At 42.7% G+C, this 24,157-nt stretch overlaps 1 protein-coding gene across 1 annotated transcript in view; it reads left to right on the forward strand.

Annotated features, from left to right (window-relative positions):
* The first annotated feature begins 6,368 nt into the window (after positions 1 to 6,368).
* The window catches only part of GCK (glucokinase), a 69,908-nt gene continuing 52,119 nt past the window's right edge, over positions 6,369 to 24,157 (forward strand). Inside the window, exons 1-3 of the mRNA XM_078772689.1 lie at positions 6,369 to 6,413; positions 11,428 to 11,590; positions 22,235 to 22,389. Of these exons, the coding sequence (XP_078628815.1) occupies positions 6,369 to 6,413; positions 11,428 to 11,590; positions 22,235 to 22,389 (363 nt within the window). The remainder of the gene's footprint in view (positions 6,414 to 11,427; positions 11,591 to 22,234; positions 22,390 to 24,157) is intronic.

The following is a 24,157-nucleotide window of genomic DNA, read 5'->3' on the forward strand; positions in this document are numbered from 1 at the left end:
GGTCCATTTTTACATCCAGTTGGGTCAGGAATAGTCTACGGTCAAACCCGATTTGCACAGCGGCTCCGGCTGCCACCGCGGGCTCGGCTCTCGCTGCCACGTGCGAGGCGTCGCCATTTTCTACCCCTGCTGCCACCCCCTCTTCGGCTTCCTCCATTACCAACTGTCCCTCTTGCAGGTTCTGGGTTATTAATTCTTCCTCTATTTCTATCCCCACCGGCATTCGACCGCCTTACCTAGCCATGGTACGAATATAAATTTGGCTTTTGGATATTAAATTTCGTTGCTCATAATTTTCGAGTGCATGAAGCGCACTCCCGGTCCAATCCCACTCCTGACACCAAATGTTACGGTTTCCGCATGACCCTCCTGCCCTTACCAAGGAGAGATTAAGCCCCTTGTTCTTCTTGGGTCGGCGCAACCGAGAGACTTGAATCACCCCTCCCGGGCAAGCGCAAGGTAGGGTTTCGGGACAATTCTCGCACGTACCTAAATACCTGCGCCGCCACAGAAGCGGGGAATCAAGCCTCGCACGAGCCACGCGTAATTTGAGTACACCGAGCGGATTGCGTACCATGTGGTCCGTGCAGTTCCCTTTGGTATTGGAACCCGATTAGAGTGGTTTAATTCGGACCACGCTTAGTCAATGATGGAAACACAAAAGAGGTAGAATCAAAGGAAGAACACAGGTTTAATTATTATTTACACTATTATGTACAAGGATCGGTAGAAAGCAGAGACACAGAGCAGTCTTATACAGTCTTAAGTTAACCCCAGACACGGGCCCGATCACACTCACAGGGGGAAATTAAGGTAGGATGATGTTCACGCGCTGACATGGTCGTCCAGGAACGGCTCCACCCGGCGTGGCTCTCCCCGGTCACAGCACATCTGTCGATGAAGGCAAGCAGGCGGCGGGAGGGATCCTTGCTGCATGTCTCTCGAGTGAAGGGCAGATCAGGCAGGCGGGAGGAAAATGTACGCGTCTCTCGCCAGGCTTGGCGGTTTCTCTTAGCGCGATTAATTACCAGCGCGCTCTCACTCGCGTAACCCAATAGAGGTTCTGCCTCAAGCTCAACCGAGCGTTTAAGTTGTAAGAGCGCCTTATTACTTGGTTCATGCGCGTCTTCTCTCAAAACTCGTTCAACAAGCGCCTCTCCCTTCTCATAACTGTCATTCGTCAAGCGCCTCTCCCATAATTCCCGAACCTGTTCACTCTCAAGCGCCTCTCCCATAACTCCCGAACTTGTTCACTCTCAAGCGCCTCTCCCATAACTCAACTCTCACAGAACTGCTGTGGGGGCTTCGCGCAACGGGTTATATTGCCAACCCCCTTAGCTCTCTCGAATGTTCTAACCATGCCTTGTGAAGCAGTGCTCCCTTCGAGCCCTGATTGGCGGCTCGCTCTCACCGTTGGCTTCACCTCTGCCCTCCTTTGGTCTTGCCTCGATTTGCCAGGCCTGCCTCGTGTTAATTTGCGCCAAAAGCCAAAGGTGGAATAAGGTGGCATAAGGCGGCATAAGGCAATGAAAGGCCCTAACTCTCATTATTCTACTCAACGCAAGACTAACACAGGAAAAGGTCTATGCTTACATTTACTATGAAATAACTGAACTATCGCGAGGCTACGTGTTGTAATGTGACTAACTATGAGGGGGAAAATTAACCTTTATTTGTACAAACTCAAAACCGCAACAATACATATATTTAACCTCCAGTAACGTTGCAGTCACTACAAAAGGGATTAGTGTTACAATTAGATTTACTATAATAATAACGTTACGTTATTATTACGAAAATTATGTTATTTTTTTAAAAACCGAGGTGAATTCCTTACCTCCGATTTTACACCGCTTCAATCCATCAACTTTCCATTCACGACATTGGGATTAAAGTGTTATGGTTATATTTACTATATATTATTATTGCTACGAAAACGATACGACTGAGACGATGCCATTGTATTAAGAATCCTGGGTTTAATTTGTCCAAAGCGGACAGTGAGTCATAACGCCTAAGGCCTATACTAGGCCGGTCATTTTACGAATATACCCACCACAAATTGCAATAGTAATGAAACTTGGCATTTTTGCTTCTTTTGACCCATGTAATAACATAGTAAAAGTCAAGGAATAACGAGGCATTGGAACACATTCATTTCGAGCAACCACTTTTTGACAGTTATGCACGAAAATAAGCTAATAAAAATGGCACAAAATAATGCACTTAATTTGTTATTTCGTTCACATTCTCAAAAGATGTCAGAAATGTAAGTGTTTAAGAGTGTAAGACAGGCCTTATGCCCTGGTTTTACAATACATTTGACATGTAAAGGTATATATATTGAGATAATTGACATTTAAGGTAGCTTTATCCCAATAAAATTGAATTTTTTCGAAAATATACATATCAATGAATTTTGAAAGCTAATATAATGGTCTATCATATTCTTATATCAAATTAGATTTTACTCTAGTCTAATTAGGTGAACAAAGCCTAATTAGGTGAATAAAATTTAATTACACGAACAATGATCTCCATAGCAACGACTTTGGACCTTGGATACGGTCGCTTTTATATAACCAATCTCAAAAAGTGTGGTATCAAAAGATTCGGAATAGCCTATAGTGCAATCCAGCTGAGAACCAATCAGAAGCAAAGTGATACCGAGTCAGGGTCGCAAAGTGTGGGAGCTGGCCCAGTTGACCTGTGTGAGCTACGAAACCTGTATGATTCATTGTTGAAGGGTGAGGGTTGCACTGAAGATATCCTTTCAGCCCCGGTTCTGGACTCTGTTCGTGACATCATGAATGTTGCTCGACAATCGAAGAAGGATCTGCGTACAGCACAGCTACTATGGCTGCAATACATGGACATGATAGACATTCTGAGGACATTCCTGAGGTCGGAACGCACTGGTGACTGGCGTCTGCACGTGCACGCTTTGCACGACATGTTGCCCTACCTAGCAGCTGCAGGCCACAATCTGTACACAAAATCTGTGTACATCTACCTGCAGCGACTGACACAACTGTCTATTCAGCATCCGGAGGTCCACCATCAGTTCCAGAATGGATTTCACGTAGTGCGGCGTTCAGATCGGTACTGGGCCGGCTTGTCCACAGATCTTGTGATCGAGCAAGTGCTCATGAGAAGTGTGAAAACCACAGGGGGACTAACAAGGGGTCGTGGAATGAGCGAGCCGCAAAGGATCACGTGGCTGCTGTCCACCCCCATATGTGCAGAGGTCAACATGGCTTTGCAAGAGTACACATCAGTGCAGTATGGGACCAGTGACCAGCACAAAGAACAAAGCGCAGCTCGACAAGGACGGGACACAGATGACACGCACAAACTTATTCGCTACCTGTCATCAAAGGATCCCTTTGGAAACGATCCAACTCTGCAAAGCATTGACACTGGCATCACAGCTGGAGATTCGGTCAATGCTGACCAAGCAGCGTCAGTCGGCAGGAAGATCTTAGATGGAATGCTTGACAAAAAGGTTCTTGATCACACGTTCAAGAAGAAAGATCAGGTTGTGACTCTTGACACACGTTCATCATTGAAAACTGGCAGACAATCCGTTCTGATAGATCCACAACTGTTGTTCCAACGTCTGAGTACGGCAGGATCACGCTGTGATGACCTCAAAGATGTCTTCAAGTACGAACTAAGCAGTTTCCCACCAGCACTGTTTAAGACCACTGATATCCTGCTTGAGGCCGACAAGCCAGCGCTAGCCGAAGCCATTTGGAAACAACTCCCCCTTGACGTTCGCAACACAGTGCTGCCACAGAATGTGCAATATGTTCTGGATGGTGGGGCATTGCTACACAGAATTCCTTGGAATTCTGGCGAGACATATGGAGGAATCGCCAGTCACTACGTGCGATATGTTGGAGACAGGTATGGTAACGCTGTCATAGTGTTCGATGGATATGTGAGCGCACCCTCCACCAAAGATGTAGCGCACAGCAGGCGCGTTCGATCTCACAGCAGTCCCCTTGTCAACTTCACAACGGACATGGTATGTACTATGAAGAAAGATGACTTCCTTGCCAACCAAACAAATAAACAACGTTTCATCAATCTACTGAGTGATGACCTTCAACGGCGGCACAACGCTGTTCATCATGCCAGGGCAGATGCAGATGTTCTCATAGTGGAGACAGCCATTGCATGTGCAAACACCAAGGACACCGTGATAGTTGGCGACGACACCGATCTTCTTGTTCTCCTTTGCAGTCGTGCAGGGCCCACATCTCACAACCTGTTCTTCCGACCTGAGCCTAAGCTGACGTCAAGGAGGCAAGCAAGATGTTGGAATATCGAGCAAGTGCAAAAGACACTTGGACGCAATGTTTGTGACAAGCTTCTTGTTGCACATGGACTCCTGGGTTGTGATACCACGTCAAGAATTTACTCGATTGGCAAATCAACAGCCTTGAAGAAGCTGAACTCCAGTGCGTATTTCTCCGAGCTTTTGGCAAACTTCAACACTCCTGGAGCGTCAAAAGAGGATGTCATGACAGCTGGAGAGAATGCCCTGGTTTGCTTGTATAATGCCCAGCCCGGGGAAACACTGGACATGCTGAGGCTTCAACGCTTCCACCAGAAGGTTTCAACAAGCACTGTCAGAGTTGAGCCTCGTACCCTGCCCCCTACATCAGCATCTGCAAAGCAACATTGCCTACGGGTGTATGTTCAGGTTCAGCAGTGGCAAGGAGTTGCCATGGATGCCAATGGTTGGGGATGGGCTATCCGTGACGAGAGAATGGTTCCCGTGATGACCGAGATGAAGCCTGCTCCAGATTACCTTCTAGATGCCATCCACTGTGGCTGCAAAACAGACTGCAGCACCCTACGATGCAGCTGTCGCAAGTACAGCCTGGAATGCTCTTACGCATGCAGTGAATGCAAAGGACTTCACTGTTCTAATGTGACCTTGTCAGAACCAGAAAGTGATCCAGAAGAAGAATAAGCTCTTAGGTTGGTGCTTGAATCGCAGTTCATTCAATTATTAAATAAAACACTTTTTTTTTTTTTCAATATTTTATTTTATTTTTCAATATTATTTTCAATATTATTTAACGATTTTTTTCGTATATATAGTACGATATGAACTTGTTCACATAAAGCCATTACATTGCAGGCCTCAGGGACATAAAATTGCAGGATCTCATAAGGATTTAGCACGGAAACAGTTTTTGGTCTGAAAAATTTATGCAGATTTTCGCTTAAAACCTTCTCTTAAAGATTGCAAAAATTGGAAATGTTCCAATGCTCCGATTCTCCTTGACTTTTAGTATGTCATTCTCCACTAAATTTGACATTGAAAAATGCATGTTTCATTACTATTGCAATTTGTGGTGGGTTCGACCCCAAAATGGCGTAGATTGACTGGACTATACGTACCGTATTGTTGGAAGAGACGTAACACCGATGGTTTCGATATTTGATGGTCATTTTAACAATCGGTTTGTTTGTGTTTCACACTGAATGAAAAACGTAAATGTCGAACATTGCGATTGTGATATATGACAGGTTCAACGATATATTCGGCATGAACGGCATATAAATCAAAATGGCGGTGCATGGAGAGTCAGCCGCAGCACCGCTGTAATGACATCAGACGTAATCACATAACCCTGTCATGTGACCAGGTCTTCAGCTCTGATTGGTATACGCTTGAGGGGACATACATACATACATACATACATACATACAGACAGACAGACGGACGGACAAACACTGTTCTAGACGCGTCTGCCCGATGGGTTACGCTGAAAAAAAACATTGGTCGTTCCTCAGATGGCCTTTGAACTTGGCGTCCTGTCTGCCAGTATTCGTTGGTGGACGTTAAATATCCCATGGTGTCCTTCATGAAAAGTAGGTGAGGTCTCGCCGGCACCATGGTCAAATTCCAAATACTTGCCCTAACCAGCTGATGGCATTAATTACCATCACCGAAGCACCATCTGAGGCACAGCCGTGCCTAGCGGCGGATCCAGGGGTGGGGGGGGGGGGCGGGGTGCAGGGTGGGCGCACCCCCTGCACCCCCCCCCCTCCCACCGGATTTTTGATAAATTATAAGCTCTGAATATCCTGGAACAGCCCTCGTGTCCAGATTCTTTTGATCAAGGAACGTTTCAGGCGGCTTACCAACGCTCAGAGGTTTTAAATCACTTTTGATTGCAACTCAAATCAAGCTGCAACGCAACGGCATGGATGTGCTGGAGGCAAACTCTATGATTGACGACAAGAAGGACGCGCTCACTCAACTACGGTCAAATGCTGAAACCGAATTCTTTCTGTGGTTCTATCACGCTGAGCCCATGATAGAATCTGTAGGAGGTGATGTCACAATGCCGAGAGTTGTAAAACGACAAATCCATCGTCCAAACAACGCCGCCTTGCTCTTCTACCTCAGAAACATGTGCATTCCATTTCTCGACCGCATCAGCCAGGAAATGAACACCCGATTCTGTGCTGAAAATCTGGAAGGTAGCGATCTGTTCCTGCTGATGCCATCTGCGATAATCTCCGATACCTGCGACATTCCAGCCCGACATCAGAAGCTGTTGCGTTGGAAAACGACCTGGAACATCCCGCAGGACTGATAAATGAGCCTAGAGACTGCAGATGTTTTGGAGAAGGAAGCCCAACAACACGCTTCCAAACACATTCATGGATTGTTTTTGCGCAGGAGATGGAGACGAATTTCCATCCATCAAAGTCCTACTCCATATTGGATGCACCCACCCTCCCTGTCGGCTCCTGTGAGGCCGAACGCTCATTTTGTTGCCTGCGTCGTCTGAAGACCTTCCTAAGAAATTCCATGGGAGAAAGTCGGATGGCATCTCTGGCCCTCATGAACATCCACCATGACGTCACCATATCCCCACATGATGTGTGTGACATTTTCATTCAGAAACACAAGCGCCGTCTATTCCAAAATAACATCATTTACTATTAATAAAATAATCCACATTCCGCTGTCCGATCTGATCTCTTTTGTGGGGAGGACCCCCTGCCTTGAGCTTCACAACCCACGCACATGGCGGTGCCGGGCTTTGTGGGGAGGACCCCCTGCCTTGAGCTTCACAACCCACGCACATAGTGGTGCCGGGCTTTGTGGGGAGAACCCTCTGCCTTGAGCTTCACAACCCACGCACATGGCGGTGCCGGGCTTTGTGGGGAGGACCCCCTGCCTTGAGCTTCACAACCCACGCACATGGTGGTGCCGGGCTTTGTGGGGAGGACCCCCTGCCTTGAGCTTCACAACCCACGCACATGGTGGTGCCGGGCTTTGTGGGGAGGACCCCCTGCCTTGAGCTTCACAACCCACGCACATGGTGGTGCCGGCTTTGTGGGGAGGACCCCCTGCCTTGAGCTTCACAACCCACGCACATGGTGGTGCCGGGCTTTGTGGGGAGGACCCCCTGCCTTGAGCTTCACAACCCACGCACATGGTGGTGCCGGGCTTTGTGGGGAGGACCCCCTGCCTTGAGCTTCACAACCCACGCACATGGTGGTGCCGGCTTTGTGGGGAGGACCCCCTGCCTTGAGCTTCACAACCCACGCACATGGTGGTGCCGGGCTTTGTGGGGAGAACCCCCTGCCTTGAGCTTCACAACCCACGCACATGGTGGTGCCGGGCTTTGTGGGGAGAACCCCCTGCCTTGAGCTTCACAACCCACGCACATGGTGGTGCCGGGCTTTGTGGGGAGAACCCCCTGCCTTGAGCTTCACAACCCACGCACATGGTGGTGCCGGGCTTTTCCCAGCACCTATTAAGCTATGCTGTACACCTTTAATAACATGGCGTGCGTTTAGAAACATGGGAATTCTTCTGGATTATTTGTAGTTAATGAGCCTAATTAACTCAGGAGATCATAACAATCATTTCACGAGAACTACACAAATCAGAAATTCCATATCAGAAAGTTCCAGTAGAACTACACAAAAAACATGCCGCACGCATGCACACCACACACACACACACACACACACACACACACTCACACTCACACAAACACACACACACACACAAACACACTCACCCAGACACACACACCCTCAGAGACAGACAGAGAGACAGACACGCACACACACACACACACACAATCACCCAAACACACAATCACCCAAACACACACACACACACAAACACACAAACACAAACACACAAACACACACGCACTCACACACACAAACACACACACCACAGACACACACACACACACACACACACACACACACACAGCACACACGCACACACACACACACACAGCACACACACACACATACAAAATTCATCAATTTCTAGCAGAAGGAACAGCTGGGCAAGTCGTTTCCCCAGTTCCTCTATCCGACCATTAGACATCGCGAATCTGCTGAACTGTTCGACCAGGGAAGAACGCAAGAAGCTGCAGAAACTTCCAAGAACGCACGAAATGCCGTTTCTGACAATCGATTTTTTAAAATTTCCTGGGGGAGGACCCCCACACCCCCCCCCATCCCTTCCCCACCCCCCAGCGCTATCGTTTCATGCACCCCCGTCTTGAAATTCCTGGATCCGCCCCTGCGTGCCCTCAGCCTTGTGCTGCATACGAATGAAGAACTGTGACTGAGAAATACCCTTTTTGGTGCTGCCTTCCTAACTTTCTGCTCTTAGTTACACTTAAGCTTTGTTCACTTGTCCGGCAACATCCCATCCTCGTGAAAAAAAAAAATGGAGTCTGACTAATACTCTTCATTTAAACATCTCCATAAGATTCTCCTCGTAGTCACCTCCCTTCTAATGTAAAAAGCCCAGTCTCACTCAGCCTCTCCTCATAACTTGCCGACGAAGTCGCCGGAGGCATGATCTTTTCGGGTTGCCCATCCGTCCGTCCGTCTGTTTGTCCGTCCGTCCGTATGGGCTAAACCTCGTTTTTATCAGCATCCATTTGTCCGATTGAGACAAAACTTTCAGGGTAGGAGCGACACCCATGCAGAATGTTTTTATGATAATTGTGATGTCGTAGGTCACGTGGTATGGCAGCCATCTTGGATTACAAGCAAATAATTAAAAAATTATATCTCGGAAACCGCTGAATCGAAAAATTTGAAACTTGGCACAATGTCAAGTACTCCTAATGGTGAACAAAAGCGTGATAATGATGACATCATAGGTGAAGTGGTATACCAGCCAAAAATGTTCTAATCGAATTCCTTGTCCTAAAAATCTGAAATTGCATGCTCCTGATCAATGACCCATTTGTATTGAAATATTGAATTTATGACATCATAGGTCACATGGTTTGGTAGCCATATTGGATTGAAGGAAAATATTAAATAATTATATCTCTGAAACCGCTCACCCTAACGATGCGAAATTTTACAAATATCATCTAACAGCAATGTTGCGTATAGTTTGAAAATGATGATGTCGTAGGTCACGTGTTTGGCAGCCATCTTGGATATAAAAACGAACCTTATCCAATCAACACAAAACTTCACGAACGTGATCCCCTACCCATACATATGCATAGTGTACATTTTTAAGGTCATATATCATGTGGTATGGCAGCCATATTAGCTTGAAAGCTGTTTTTTTTATCCCTTCTCTGAAACCGCTTCACCGATCGATGTGAAACCTGTCATGTCTTGTAAAAATGTGATACTTGAGAACAGCTGAAGGGATGTAAATCAAACTTGTTTATTTTTAGGACAGTGAACGATGTCATCTACCCATTGTGGGACGATGCGGAGGCATATTGGCAACACAGTCGCATTGTTCTAGTTTGATAAGCAATCTCAGGCCTATAGTAGAACTTTAAAACAAATGGCATGGAGACATTACTAATTAGCAGACATGAGTGTTCTTTAACATCAATTACAAGGACAATGATGGACACCACCATCTCATATTTTTCCACATCCAAAACCTTTATCTTGTCTAACCCATTAATCCACCCCAAACTCAGCTCCTTCAAATTCCCTGTTTTCTCTCCTGAAATCCCCTGTAGTGTCCATATTATGCTTCCGCTCTCCTCCCCCACCCCCACCCCCCTCACTCCCCTGTTGTCTCCAGCTCCCGATAATACATGTGTTAACTCTATGTGTGAACTCTTATACGAGCCTCGACTTAGTGCACCAAAAAAATTAAAACGGGCAAACTTAACTCAAACTGGTTCTTCTCATCCTGAGCCAAGGATTTGGATGAGAATATGACAAAGGCCAAGTGAGTTTTATTATCCCAACACTTTTTGAAAAACAAAACAAAAATAACAAAGGGATATTATTATTGGCACCATCTGTCTGTCCGTCCTTCCATCCATTGATCCGTCCATCACGCCATTGCCTACTAAACATTTGGGCAGGAATTCATAAAACTTGGTAGTTATGATCACCACATGACACTAAGGTGCAATAGCAGTATCACAAGGAGTGGGGTCAAAAGGTCAAATACCTAAAAGTACAATTACGGGCACATTTTCTTTAATGAAACTTACTATGTGCAATCAATATTGGGGGACACGTGAAATATACAAGGATTTCTTTTTTATTTGACCCCCATTTCATGCCCCAGGGTGGGGTCTAGGAGTCACGTGGGTCAAAACGGAAAAATTACCTCTAAATTTGCTATTGGGTCATTCCTGGTGGACCTGTTTGCCATCTTCCAACATCGCTTTAGGTGGGAAACGGGATCTGCGACGGTGTGCCATCACCTTCGCTCCAGTTGAATTGACTTTCAGCTTGTAGAACTGAAATTGTTTACCATTTCACTTCGTCCTTCCGTTAACGCCCGAGCGAGGTTCCAGAAAATGCGCAACGACTTGTTTGTCTAAGAGGTAATGATAAATTCACGGTGAATGGCCATCGTAACGTCCGGCAGGTACCCTCATGACGCGCGATGACGTCAGGACTCCCGACGTGGTTAAAAAGCGTGCACGAGGCTGACGGAGGCACTTTAGGGAGCGCGACTCGTTCATCTCCATCACGAACCTGAGAGCGACCACGCAGAAACCCGCCATCTGCTGCGGCTACAAGGAGGCGAGGGTTTAGAGAACGTAGAAAAAAAGGTCATGGCACCTGGTGTTGGAACCAGACTTACATTTCAACAAAGCAGGGAGGTAACTCATATATTATCCTTATATTATGTCTTTGCTTTAAGTATAAATTGTTGTGCAAAGTACCCACGCCATTGCTGAAAACTTCCATGTCTTGTTTTGTTTGGGCCTCATATTACAAGAAAGTTAGACACATGGTGTTGATATTGACAGGTATAACTTTTATAACTTTAGACAGAGAAAACCGACAGCATGGTAAAAGGAGTTTGATCCTCTATCCGTTTAAAACATCTTCTCATTTTGTCTCCAAACCACGAGACCCAAGTAGCATGACCCTGCTTTGATCGAGACTGCCGGTTGCATGCAGGTTGAGGAGCTGCTGGAGGGGTTTGCACTGGACAGGTCGGTGTTGGAGGATGTGATGTTGCGGTTGAGGAGAGAGATGGAGAAAGGTCTACATGTGCACACCAACATGGAGGCCAGTGTGAAGATGCTGCCCACTTATGTTCGCTCGACCCCTGATGGTTCAGGTAGATAATATAGCTTTTTAGCTACGAATGCACCGTTACCAATGTATTCTCTCAACCAAAAGTTGTGAGGTATAAGTTAACGAAATGTTGAGAGAGGTATGTGGTAACCAAATGTTGAGGTATATGGTAACCAAATGTTGAGAGAGGTATGTGGTAACCAAATGTTGAGGTATATGGTAACCAAATGTTGAGAGAGGTATATGGTAACCAAATGTTGAGAGAGGTATATGGTAACCAAATGTTGACAGAGGTATGTGGTAACCAAATGTTGACAGAGGTATGTGGTAACCAAATGTTGACAGAGGTATGTGGTAACCAAATGTTGAGAGAGGTATGTGGTAACCAAATGTTGAGAGAGGTATGTGGTAACCAAATGTTGACAGAGGTATGTGGTAACCAAATGTTGACAGAGGTATGTGGTAACCAAATGTTCACAGAGGTATGTGGTAACCAAATGTTGAGAGAGGTACATGGTAACCAAATGTTGAGAGAGGTATATGGTAACCAAATGTTGAGAGAGGTACATGGTAACCAAATGTTGAGAGAGGTATGTGGTAACCAAATGTTGAGAGAGGTATATGGTAACGAAATGTTAAGAGAAGTATGTGGTAACCAAATGTTGACAGAGGTATGTGGTAACCAAATGCTGACAGAGGTATGCGGTAACCAAATGTTTACAGAGGTATGCGGTAACCAAATGTTTACAGAGGTATGCGGTAACCAAATGTTTACAGAGGTATGCGGTAAGCAAATGTTTACAGAGGTATGCGGTAACCAAATGTTTACAGAGGTATGCGGTAACCAAATGTTTACAGAGGTATGCGGTAACCAAATGTTTACAGAGGTATGCGGTAACCAAATGTTTACAGAGGTATGCGGTAACCAAATGTTTACAGAGGTATGCGGTAACCAAATGTTTACAGAGGTATGCGGTAACCAAATGTTTACAGAGGTATGCGGTAACCAAATGTTTACAGAGGTATGCGGTAACCAAATGTTTACAGAGGTATGCGGTAACCAAATGTTGACAGAGGTATGCGGTAACCAAATGTTGACAGAGGTATGCGGTAACCAAATGTTGACAGAGGTATGCGGTAACCAAATGTTTACAGAGGTATGTGGTAAACAAATTTTGAGAGAGGTATGTGGTAACCAAATGTTTCCAGAGGTATGTGGTAACCAAATGTTTCCAGAGGTATGTGGTAACCAAATGTTGAGAGAGGTATGTGGTAACCAAATGTTGAGAGAGGTATGTGGTAACCAAATGTTTACAGAGGTATGTGGTAACCAAATGTTTACAGAGGTATGTGGTAACCAAATGTTGAGAGAGGTATATGGTAACCAAATGTTGAGAGAGGTACATGGTAACCAAATGTTGAGAGAGGTATATGGTAACCAAATGTTGAGAGAGGTACATGGTAACCAAATGTTGACAGAGGTATGTGGTAACCAAATGTTTACAGAGGTATGTGGTAACCAAATGTTTACAGAGGTATGTGGTAACCAAATGTTTACAGAGGTATGTGGTAACCAAATGTTTACAGAGGTATGCGGTAACCAAATGTTTACAGAGGTATGCGGTAACCAAATGTTTCCAGAGGTATGCGGTAACCAAATGTTTCCAGAGGTATGTGGTAACCAAATGTTTCCAGAGGTATGTGGTAACCAAATGTTTACAGAGGTATGTGGTAACCAAATGTTTACAGAGGTATGTGGTAACCAAATGTTTACAGAGGTATGTGGTAACCAAATGTTTACAGAGGTATGTGGTAACCAAATGTTTACAGAGGTATGTGGTAACCAAATGTTTACAGAGGTATGTGGAAACCAAATGTTGAGAGAGGTATATGGTAACCAAATGTTGAGAGAGGTACATGGTAACCAAATGTTGAGAGAGGTATATGGTAACCAAATGTTGAGAGAGGTACGTGGTAACCAAATGTTGACAGAGGTATGTGGTAACCAAATGTTTACAGAGGTATGCGGTAACCAAATGTTTACAGAGGTATGCGGTAACCAAATGTTTACAGAGGTATGCGGTAACCAAATGTTTACAGAGGTATGCGGTAACCAAATGTTTACAGAGGTATGCGGTAACCAAATGTTTACAGAGGTATGCGGTAACCAAATGTTTACAGAGGTATGCGGTAACCAAATGTTTACAGAGGTATGCGGTAACCAAATGTTTACAGAGGTATGCGGTAACCAAATGTTTACAGAGGTATGCGGTAACCAAATGTTTACAGAGGTATGCGGTAACCAAATGTTTACAGAGGTATGCGGTAACCAAATGTTTACAGAGGTATGCGGTAACCAAATGTTTACAGAGGTATGCGGTAACCAAATGTTTACAGAGGTATGCGGTAACCAAATGTTTACAGAGGTATGCGGTAACCAAATGTTTACAGAGGTATGCGGTAACCAAATGTTTACAGAGGTATGCGGTAACCAAATGTTTACAGAGGTATGCGGTAACCAAATGTTTACAGAGGTATGCGGTAACCAAATGTTTACAGAGGTATGCGGTAACCAAATGTTTACAGAGGTATGCGGTAACCAAATGTTTACAGAGGTATGCGGTAACCAAATGTTTACAGAGGTATGCGGTAACCAAATGTTTACAGAGGTATGCGGTAACCAAATGTTTACAGAGGTATGCGGTAACCAAATGTTTACAGAGGTATTTGGTAACCAAATGTTTACAGAGGTATGCGGTAACCAAATGTTTACAGAGGTATGCGGTAACCAAATGTTTACAGAGGTATGCGGTAACCAAATGTTTACAGAGGTATGCGGTAACCAAATGTTTACAGAGGTATGCGGTAACCAAATGTTTACAGAGGTATGCGGTAACCAAATGTTTACAGAGGTATGCGGTAACCAAATGTTTACAGAGGTATGCGGTAACCAAATGTTTACAGAGGTATGCGGTAACCAAATGTTTACAGAGGTATGCGGTAACCAAATGTTTACAGAGGTATGCGGTAACCAAATGTTTACAGAGGTATGCGGTAACCAAATGTTTACAGAGGTATGCGGTAACCAAATGTTTACAGAGGTATGCGGTAACCAAATGTTTACAGAGGTATGCGGTAACCAAATGTTTACAGAGGTATGCGGTAACCAAATGTTTACAGAGGTATGCGGTAACCAAATGTTTACAGAGGTATGCGGTAACCAAATGTTTACAGAGGTATGCGGTAACCAAATGTTTACAGAGGTATGCGGTAACCAAATGTTTACAGAGGTATGCGGTAACCAAATGTTTACAGAGGTATGCGGTAACCAAATGTTTACAGAGGTATGCGGTAACCAAATGTTTACAGAGGTATGCGGTAACCAAATGTTTACAGAGGTATGCGGTAACCAAATGTTTACAGAGGTATGCGGTAACCAAATGTTTACAGAGGTATGCGGTAACCAAATGTTTACAGAGGTATGCGGTAACCAAATGTTTGCAGAGGTATGCGGTAACCAAATGTTTACAGAGGTATTTGGTAACCAAATGTTTACAGAGGTATGCGGTAACCAAATGTTTACAGAGGTATGCGGTAACCAAATGTTTACAGAGGTATGCGGTAACCAAATGTTTACAGAGGTATGCGGTAACCAAATGTTTACAGAGGTATGCGGTAACCAAATGTTTACAGAGGTATGCGGTAACCAAATGTTTACAGAGGTATGCGGTAACCAAATGTTTACAGAGGTATGCGGTAACCAAATGTTTACAGAGGTATGCGGTAACCAAATGTTTACAGAGGTATGCGGTAACCAAATGTTTACAGAGGTATGCGGTAACCAAATGTTTACAGAGGTATGCGGTAACCAAATGTTTACAGAGGTATGCGGTAACCAAATGTTTACAGAGGTATGCGGTAACCAAATGTTTACAGAGGTATGCGGTAACCAAATGTTTACAGAGGTATGCGGTAACCAAATGTTTACAGAGGTATGCGGTAACCAAATGTTTACAGAGGTATGCGGTAACCAAATGTTTACAGAGGTATGCGGTAACCAAATGTTTACAGAGGTATGCGGTAACCAAATGTTTACAGAGGTATGCGGTAACCAAATGTTTACAGAGGTATGCGGTAACCAAATGTTTACAGAGGTATGCGGTAACCAAATGTTTACAGAGGTATGCGGTAACCAAATGTTTACAGAGGTATGCGGTAACCAAATGTTTACAGAGGTATGCGGTAACCAAATGTTTACAGAGGTATGCGGTAACCAAATGTTTACAGAGGTATGCGGTAACCAAATGTTTACAGAGGTATGCGGTAACCAAATGTTTACAGAGGTATGCGGTAACCAAATGTTTACAGAGGTATGCGGTAACCAAATGTTTACAGAGGTATGCGGTAACCAAATGTTTACAGAGGTATGCGGTAACCAAATGTTTACAGAGGTATGCGGTAACCAAATGTTTACAGAGGTATGCGGTAACCAAATGTTTACAGAGGTATGCGGTAACCAAATGTTTACAGAGGTATGCGGTAACCAAATGTTTACAGAGGTATGCGGTAACCAAATGTTTACAGAGGTATGCGGTAACCAAATGTTTACAGAGGTATGCGGTAACCAAATGTTTACAGAGGTATGCGGTAACCAAATGTTTACAGAGGTATGCGGTAACCAAATGTTTACAGAGGTATGCGGTAACCAAATGTTTACAGAGGTATGCGGTAACCAAATGTTGAGAGAGGTATGCGGTAACCAAATGTTGAGAGAGGTATGCGGTAACCAAATGTTGAGAGAGGTATGCGGTAACCAAATGTTTACAGAGGTATGTGGTAACCAAATGTTTACAGAGGTATGTGGTAACCAAATGTTAAGAAAGGTATGCTAATCAAATATAGAGTGAAGTATGCTAACGGTAGTTGGATTGAAGCGGAAGCAACGTTTCGGATGTGAGCCCTTCCTCAATCCCAGAGAAAAAAAACATTGGTTCTTCTTTTTTCAAAAAAAATAGAGTCCTTCTCCCAAAAACGTGGACCACCTTGTTTCCCTCACATACCTCTTTGAACATTTGGTTGAGGAATCAATCATCATCACGTTCCCGGTACAGAGCGTCGGTTTTTCCAAAGCAGTTTCTTGGTTCAGGTTAAAATCGTGAACAGGTCGCAACTCCGACACAGTAATGTGGAATTTGTTCAGGGTGCCGGCGATAGCTCGCCTACTCTTCGCAAAGGACACCATGGGATATTTACCGTCCACCAACGAATGCTGCAACGTCCATCTAATAGACGGCACACACATTGATGAATCACCTGCCTGTGAAACACCTGGATAACAGTTTGTAGGTGTGGCAGCAGTAGAACCCAGGTTATATAGTTTTGAGAGAGTATGCGTACATCGAGAGTCGAGACTATTCTGCGAGCCTAGGAAATCAAATTCCCTTATTTTTCTGCTAATGAAGACCTACTCTCGTCTTTATAAAATTACCTTTCTATCCTCTAATAAACCATTTACCCTGTTGTCACTCCCACAAAATGCACTTTAGCATTTAACCGAAATAGAAAGAAAACAAGTTCTGATACATTCAAAGTACTCCCATGCTAAATAAATAAATAACATGTCCTCTGGTGCCCGGCAATGCCGTCGTGCACCTTATAGAGACAGTAAGGGAGGGAGTGCTGTGCAATAATTGATTGATGAATTACGTAATTAAAATAAAGAACTATCATAAAATTTATTTCTTAATCGAATATAATTTCTTAAAATTAATAAAACACTCCTGCAGGTTGCACAAGATCTGCCAGTAACCCTCTTCTGGTGAAATTGCCAAAATCAAGACTCTCTGCTCACTTTCATTCCTCATTTCTCCCACCTCTGGAAAAAAAACAAACTCCCACACTCTCCTCGATCCCACTCCTCCATCCAGGTCTTGAAAACAGCTGTTCACCACCATCTCTTATCTTTCCCCATCCAAAACATTGATCTTTTCTACCCCCGTTAATTCACCCAACATCCACTTTTCTGAAATGCCGACTTCTTTCCTGGAAGTCCTAACTGTGTCAATGTGTTTTTTTTAACCTCTTCCACACCCACACTCCTTCCCACACCTCCTCCCCCCAAGCCCTCTCCCTCCCACAGATCTCCCGATGTCCCTACTCTCAAATATTGTACTTGTGTACTTCCTCCTCTCTCCCCATCTTGTCTCCCGCTCCCCTTATTTCGTCTTATGTGTCCGTTTTTTTTTTTTGTCATTAATGTTAGCTCTTACACGAGCTTCAATCTTGTGTACAAAAAAAATCCGAAGCTGTAACTTTTGCAAATTAAATAATCAATTTATTGATTACTTCATTAATCGATAAATAAATGAATTGATTAATCAATAAATCAAAAATAACCTTTCCAGCCAAATCACTTGGTCATTGTCATGTCCAAATATCAGCTTTCTCACTGAAAAGGTGCCTGATATATTGCCCAGATGAGAAAGAAAATAAATAAGTACTTAATAAATTGATAATAATTAAATAATTAATCGATTAATTGAGAAATAAAAAATATATAAAGATACCGTTTTTGCCAAAGCACGTGCTCACTGTTGTGCCCAAATTTCAGCTTCCTAGTTCAAGGGATGGCTGAGATATCGCCTGGATAAACAAACAAGAAAACAAGTACAGATACATTCAAAGTACACCACCCCCATGCCAAATAAATAAATATCTTCCAGCACGGCATTGCCGGGCGCCTTCGGTGCCCGGCAATACCGCCGTATGACTGATAAAGACTGAATTGGGTGGGAGAGGTGTGCAATAATTGATTGATTAATTGCATAATTAAAATCAATAAATAATAATCATAAAATATTTTCTTAATCAATTGGCTAATAGCTTACCTAAACTGCCAGTGCTTCATTCGAAGCTATAACTATTTGAAAATTAATTAAATAAGTCATTAATTGATTTTTTTTTTAAATTGATTAATTAATTAATAATTAATCGATTAATTGATTCATCAATAAATTAAAAATATCCTTTATAGCCACATCACTTGGTCACTAACGTGTCCAAATATCAGGTTCCTTGCTCAAAAGGTGCCTGAGATATTGCCCAGAAGAGAAAAGAAATATATAATTACTTAATTAATCGATAATAATTAAGTAACTAATCCATTTATTGATTAATCAAAAAACAAAAAAATACAGTTTTTGACAGAGTATTTACTCACTATTGTGCCCAAATTTCAGCTTCCTCACTCAAATGATGGCTGAGATATCGCCCGGACAAACACACAAACAAGAAAACAAACAAACAACCGGAGTGAAAACTGAGTACTCCTTTTCAGAACGCGTCATTGCCGGGCCCCCTTCGGTGCCCGACAATGACGTTATTCAGCGCCTGGAGATGGCATAGGAAAGGAGCGGTGTACAATAAATAAGCACAGATACATTCAAAGTACACCACCTCCATGCCAAATAAATAAATATCCTCCAGCGTGGCATTGCCGGGGCATCTTAGGCGCCCGGCAATACCGCCGTGCAGCTCATAGAGACTGTATTGGGAGGGAGAGGTGCACAATAATTGATTGATTAATTACATAATTAAAATCAATAAATAATGATCATAAAATATTTTCTTAATCAACTAGCTAATAGCATACCTAAACCACCAGTGCTTCATCCAAAGCTAACTTTTTGAAAATTAATTAAATAACTGATTAATCAAAAAAATTAAATAATTAATTGATTAATCAATAAATAATTAATCGATTAATTGATTAAGCAATTAATCAAAAATATCCTTTATAGACATGTCACTTGGTCACTGTAGTGTCAAAATATCAGCTTCCTAGTTCAAAAGGTGCCTGAGATATTGCCCAGATGAGAAAAAAAATAAATTGATGACTAATAATGAAAATAAATAAATAATAATCATAAAAAATTTGAATAAATAATCAACTGGAGTAAATAATTTTCAGAACGCGTCATTGCCGGGCCCCCTTCGGTGCCCGACAATGACGTTATTCAGCGCCTGGAGATGGCATAGGAAAGGAGCGGTGTACAATAAATAAGCACAGATACATTCAAAGTACACCACCTCCATGCCAAATAAATAAATATCCTCCAGCGTGGCATTGCCGGGGCATCTTAGGCGCCCGGCAATACCGCCGTGCAGCTCATAGAGACTGTATTGGGAGGGAGAGGTGCACAATAATTGATTGATTAATTACATAATTAAAATCAATAAATAATGATCATAAAATATTTTCTTAATCAACTAGCTAATAGCATACCTAAACCACCAGTGCTTCATCCAAAGCTAACTTTTTGAAAATTAATTAAATAACTGATTAATCAAAAAAATTAAATAATTAATTGATTAATCAATAAATAATTAATCGATTAATTGATTAAGCAATTAATCAAAAATATCCTTTATAGACATGTCACTTGGTCACTGTAGTGTCAAAATATCAGCTTCCTAGTTCAAAAGGTGCCTGAGATATTGCCCAGATGAGAAAAAAAATAAATTGATGACTAATAATGAAAATAAATAAATAATAATCATAAAAAATTTGAATAAATAATCAACTGGCAAATATAATATATAAACCACCACCATTTCATCTGAATCTGTAACTTAAAAAAATTAATGAATGAAGTCATTAATCGAATGATTAAATAATTAATCGATAAATTGATTAATCAATAAATCAAAAATAGCCTTTACAGCCAAATCACTTGGTCATTGACATGTCCAAATATCAGCTTGCTAACTCAAAAGGTGCCTGAGATGTTTTTATTTTTTTTAATTTTTTTTATACTGAATCGAGGCTCGTGAAAGAGCTGACAACCGCGAGGGAAAGACAGTACAGGGGGATCACGAGGGAAAGACAGCACAGGGGGACTGAGGGAAAGACAGCACAGGGGGACCACGAGGGAAAGACAGCACAGGGGGATCACGAGGGAAAGACAGCACAGAGGGACCGCGAGGGAAAGACAGCACAGAGGGACCGCGAGGGAAAGACAGCTGTTACGTGGTCCTCCCGGTGACTACCTGGTCTCGGTGACCCCCGGACCGTGAGAGGAACCCCGCCAGAAAGATATATGATTTATACGCTTTCGTAATGCAATCAATATGAATTCCAGTCAATAAGAAACCCCACACCAAGGATCCAGATTAATCAATAATATATTCCCAATCAATCAACAACAATCAACAATCAATCAACAATATTACTAAGATGGCCATCTCATATATTTCCCCCCTTGACCCCACTCACTGCACCCTCAATGGTCACTGTCCCTCACAATGTGTCTGGGCTCCTCCAGACCAAGGTGAAGGTCGACTAATGCCCAGAAGAGAAAGGAAATATATAAGTACTTAATTAATCGATAATTATTAAGTAACTAATCAATATCCTCCAGCGCGGCATTGCCGGGGCGCCTCCATAATTTTTACTTAACATGACCCCTGACCTTTGACCTCATGACCCCAAAATCTAATAAATTCATCTTTACCTCATTATCTGCACCAAGTTTGACAAATATCCCTTCAGCTGTTCTTAAGTCATTGCAGTAAGGAAGTTATTCTAACTTAACATGGCCTTTGATCTTTGACCTCTTGACACCAAAATCTAATGAGTTTATCTTTGCGTCATAATATATTAATTATACCAAATTTGGTGAAAATCCCATGACTGGTTTACAAGTTAGCTCAGTAACTGATATTTTTACCTGATGGGACATCTGCCATTTAACCTTTGACCTCTTGACCCCAAAATCTAATCAGTTAATCTTTACATCATCATAAATATCTGTACCAAGTTTGAATTAGATCCCTTCAGCCATTCTCAAGTTATAGACCTATTACAGACTTTGACCTTTAACCTGTTGATGTTGACCCCAAAATATAATCAGGTCATCTTTGCATCATAATAACTTTTCATGTAATCATCTAACTCCTCTCTGCACATGTGTGGTCGGAACGAATTGAGAGCCAAAGGATGGTAAACTACAGGTTCGTTTTCTGATTCATGTCCCTATTTGCTTCTTTTTTTTTTCTTTTTCTTTTTTGCATCATAATACCTACTGGTACCAACTTTGGTCAGAATACCATCACTGGTTCACAAGTTATCATGGTAACAGGATTTTTACGTAACATGACCTGACCTTTGGCTGTTGACCATGTAACCCCCAAAATTTTATCAGTTCATCTTTACCTCATTATACATACCTGCACCAAGTTTGACTAAAATCCCTTCAGCCATTCTCAAGTTATCGTGGTAACGAAAACCTATCACGGACGGACGGACGGATGGACGGACGGATGGACAACCAGTAAAAACAATGCCTCCAGCGACTTCGTCAGTGGAGGCATAACAAACGGAGTGAAAACTGAGTACTCCCTTTCAACGCGCGTCATCGCCGGAACCCACGTCATGCAGCACCTGGAGATGGAATAGGAAAGGAGCGGTGTACAATAAGAATGAAGACAGCACAATGTCTGATATAGATCATGGATCCTCATCAGGAAGCTTATTAAATACACACCCTTCCCACTTTAAAAAGTCCTTCTCCACTCCACAACACCTTCTCCCATGACTATATTTTAATTACAAAAGAAATATATAAATCAGTAATTATTTGCTTGTTATGATGATAATAACATGACATGTATGCATTGCCTTGGCCAGAGGTGGGAGACTTTCTCGCGTTGGACCTGGGTGGCACAAACATCAGAGTGATGGTCGTGAAAACAGGCACGGACGAGGCCGGCACATGGAAGGTGGAGACCAAGATGCAAGTGTACAGCATTCCCGAAGACACCATGACGGGCACCGCCGAGATGGTCAGTTTGTCAGAGTTTATTGCATTTAAGTCAATAAGAAGTTTTTTAACGACTTCCCTTATAAAGAACTTCAACACAGGAGGCGACCAATCAGGCCCATCAAAGCTTGTGCAATGGTCGTCAATCTATGGTTGTTTGTGCTCTGTCCTTTTAAAATGCTGACCATCGAGCAAGGAAGCATCACGTACTATTTTAAATATCTTTGGTACGACTTGGCCGGGATTCGAACCACCGACTTCACAGACTTAGAGAGGATGAGGTCAAAGTATGACACCACCAAGTCTGAGCAATGGTTGCCAAAGTTCCAAATCATTTCTGTAAATATGATCTAGAATCTAGACTATAATAACTATTTCAGAGTTGCAAATAAAAATAAATCTATACGAGACCCTGGGTCTTCCAAATGATTCTTGCTGGAGCTATTTTTTTTTTTTTGCGTGTGTGACTCAATATAACTGTTTTTTCCAGATGGAAGAATCTCATCATGACTAATATTCTGTTATTGCTTATTTATTTATTTACTATTGATGGAGTGGTGGGAAGTTTGTCATTTCCATTTGTTTATTTAGTTATTAACCTCCCAAAAACTTCTAATACTGCATTAAGAATTTTCCCCCAAAATATTTTCTTCCCATGTCACGAAGCAGTTAAAAGGTTTATGCACAAAGTTCTTCAGCTGTTTCCCCCAATCTTCAATCCTGCTGAGTTATCCCAATGTGGTCGTTGGAGTACAAATTATCCGGAGCAAGACACTTCATTAGGTTTCCAAAAACGAGCAACTTGAAGGATGTCGGAGTTTCGTTTACTGTTTGGAAACTCCTGGACTCATGGAGGACCTCTATAATCTTGTCAAAACCAATATGACCAATTCTCTCCAATATTCTGCACATTTTTATTCTTCTTGTCGTGTTCAGTCATATACTAAATATTCCTCCAATCATTTGCACATGGCAACACATTGTCTGCAGCATTAGTTAGGCCATATGCAGAACATAGTCCATTACTCCTAACTGTGGACATTGAAGCAGATGTTTCATGATCTGTCTCTCACCACAGTCACACGTGTAGGATCTATGGAGAAATTTTCTTTTTTACAGGATCTAAGTCTCATAGTGGAACTGCAACCGGTTAAGAATCAAACAATCATAGAGATTATAGAGGTGGCACAACATTGATATTGGTCTGTTGCCCTTTGGGTTTGTAGGTTCCTTTCCTGGTTTGAGGAGTGCCACAACAACTGCGTTACGCCATATCTTTGGAATATTGAGGGACTGTGAACAGTTGTCCTCTGAGAGTTACCTCAACATTGGCAAGTCTGGCAGTTCACTCAGACAAATTGTCAGGGATTGTAAGCAGCTATCTCTCTTCAGGACTGGTCTCCAATATCTACCACCCCTAATGTTAACTCAACCTATGAATTCTTCCACAGAAACCTGCTCTCTCCCTCTCATGCACAGATTCATCCAATCGCGCCTTCAATTATCCAACCCTTCTTCCCGCCCATGTACACTGAATCCTGTGGTGAGACAGTTGCTCTGAAACAATTTGCCTTCTCTTCCTGGAAGGCAAATCTGACTGAAAGCAATCTCAGTGTTTTCCAAAAAGTCCATAACTAGTGTGTGTCCACTCTCAGGATTGCCAGAAAACAACATCTGTCCAACCTCAAAAATGAACTTTCAAACTTGGTCTCCATTCTCCAAACCCTTGTGACGCCTTGTTACGTCTGTCTCTGGAGAATGCTCCCCTTCCATCTCTTCCCTCTCTTCAA

Source organism: Myxine glutinosa, chromosome 2 (assembly GCF_964187855.1).
Source record: "Myxine glutinosa chromosome 2, kmMyxGlut1.1, whole genome shotgun sequence".
NCBI lineage: Eukaryota > Metazoa > Chordata > Myxini > Myxiniformes > Myxinidae > Myxine > Myxine glutinosa.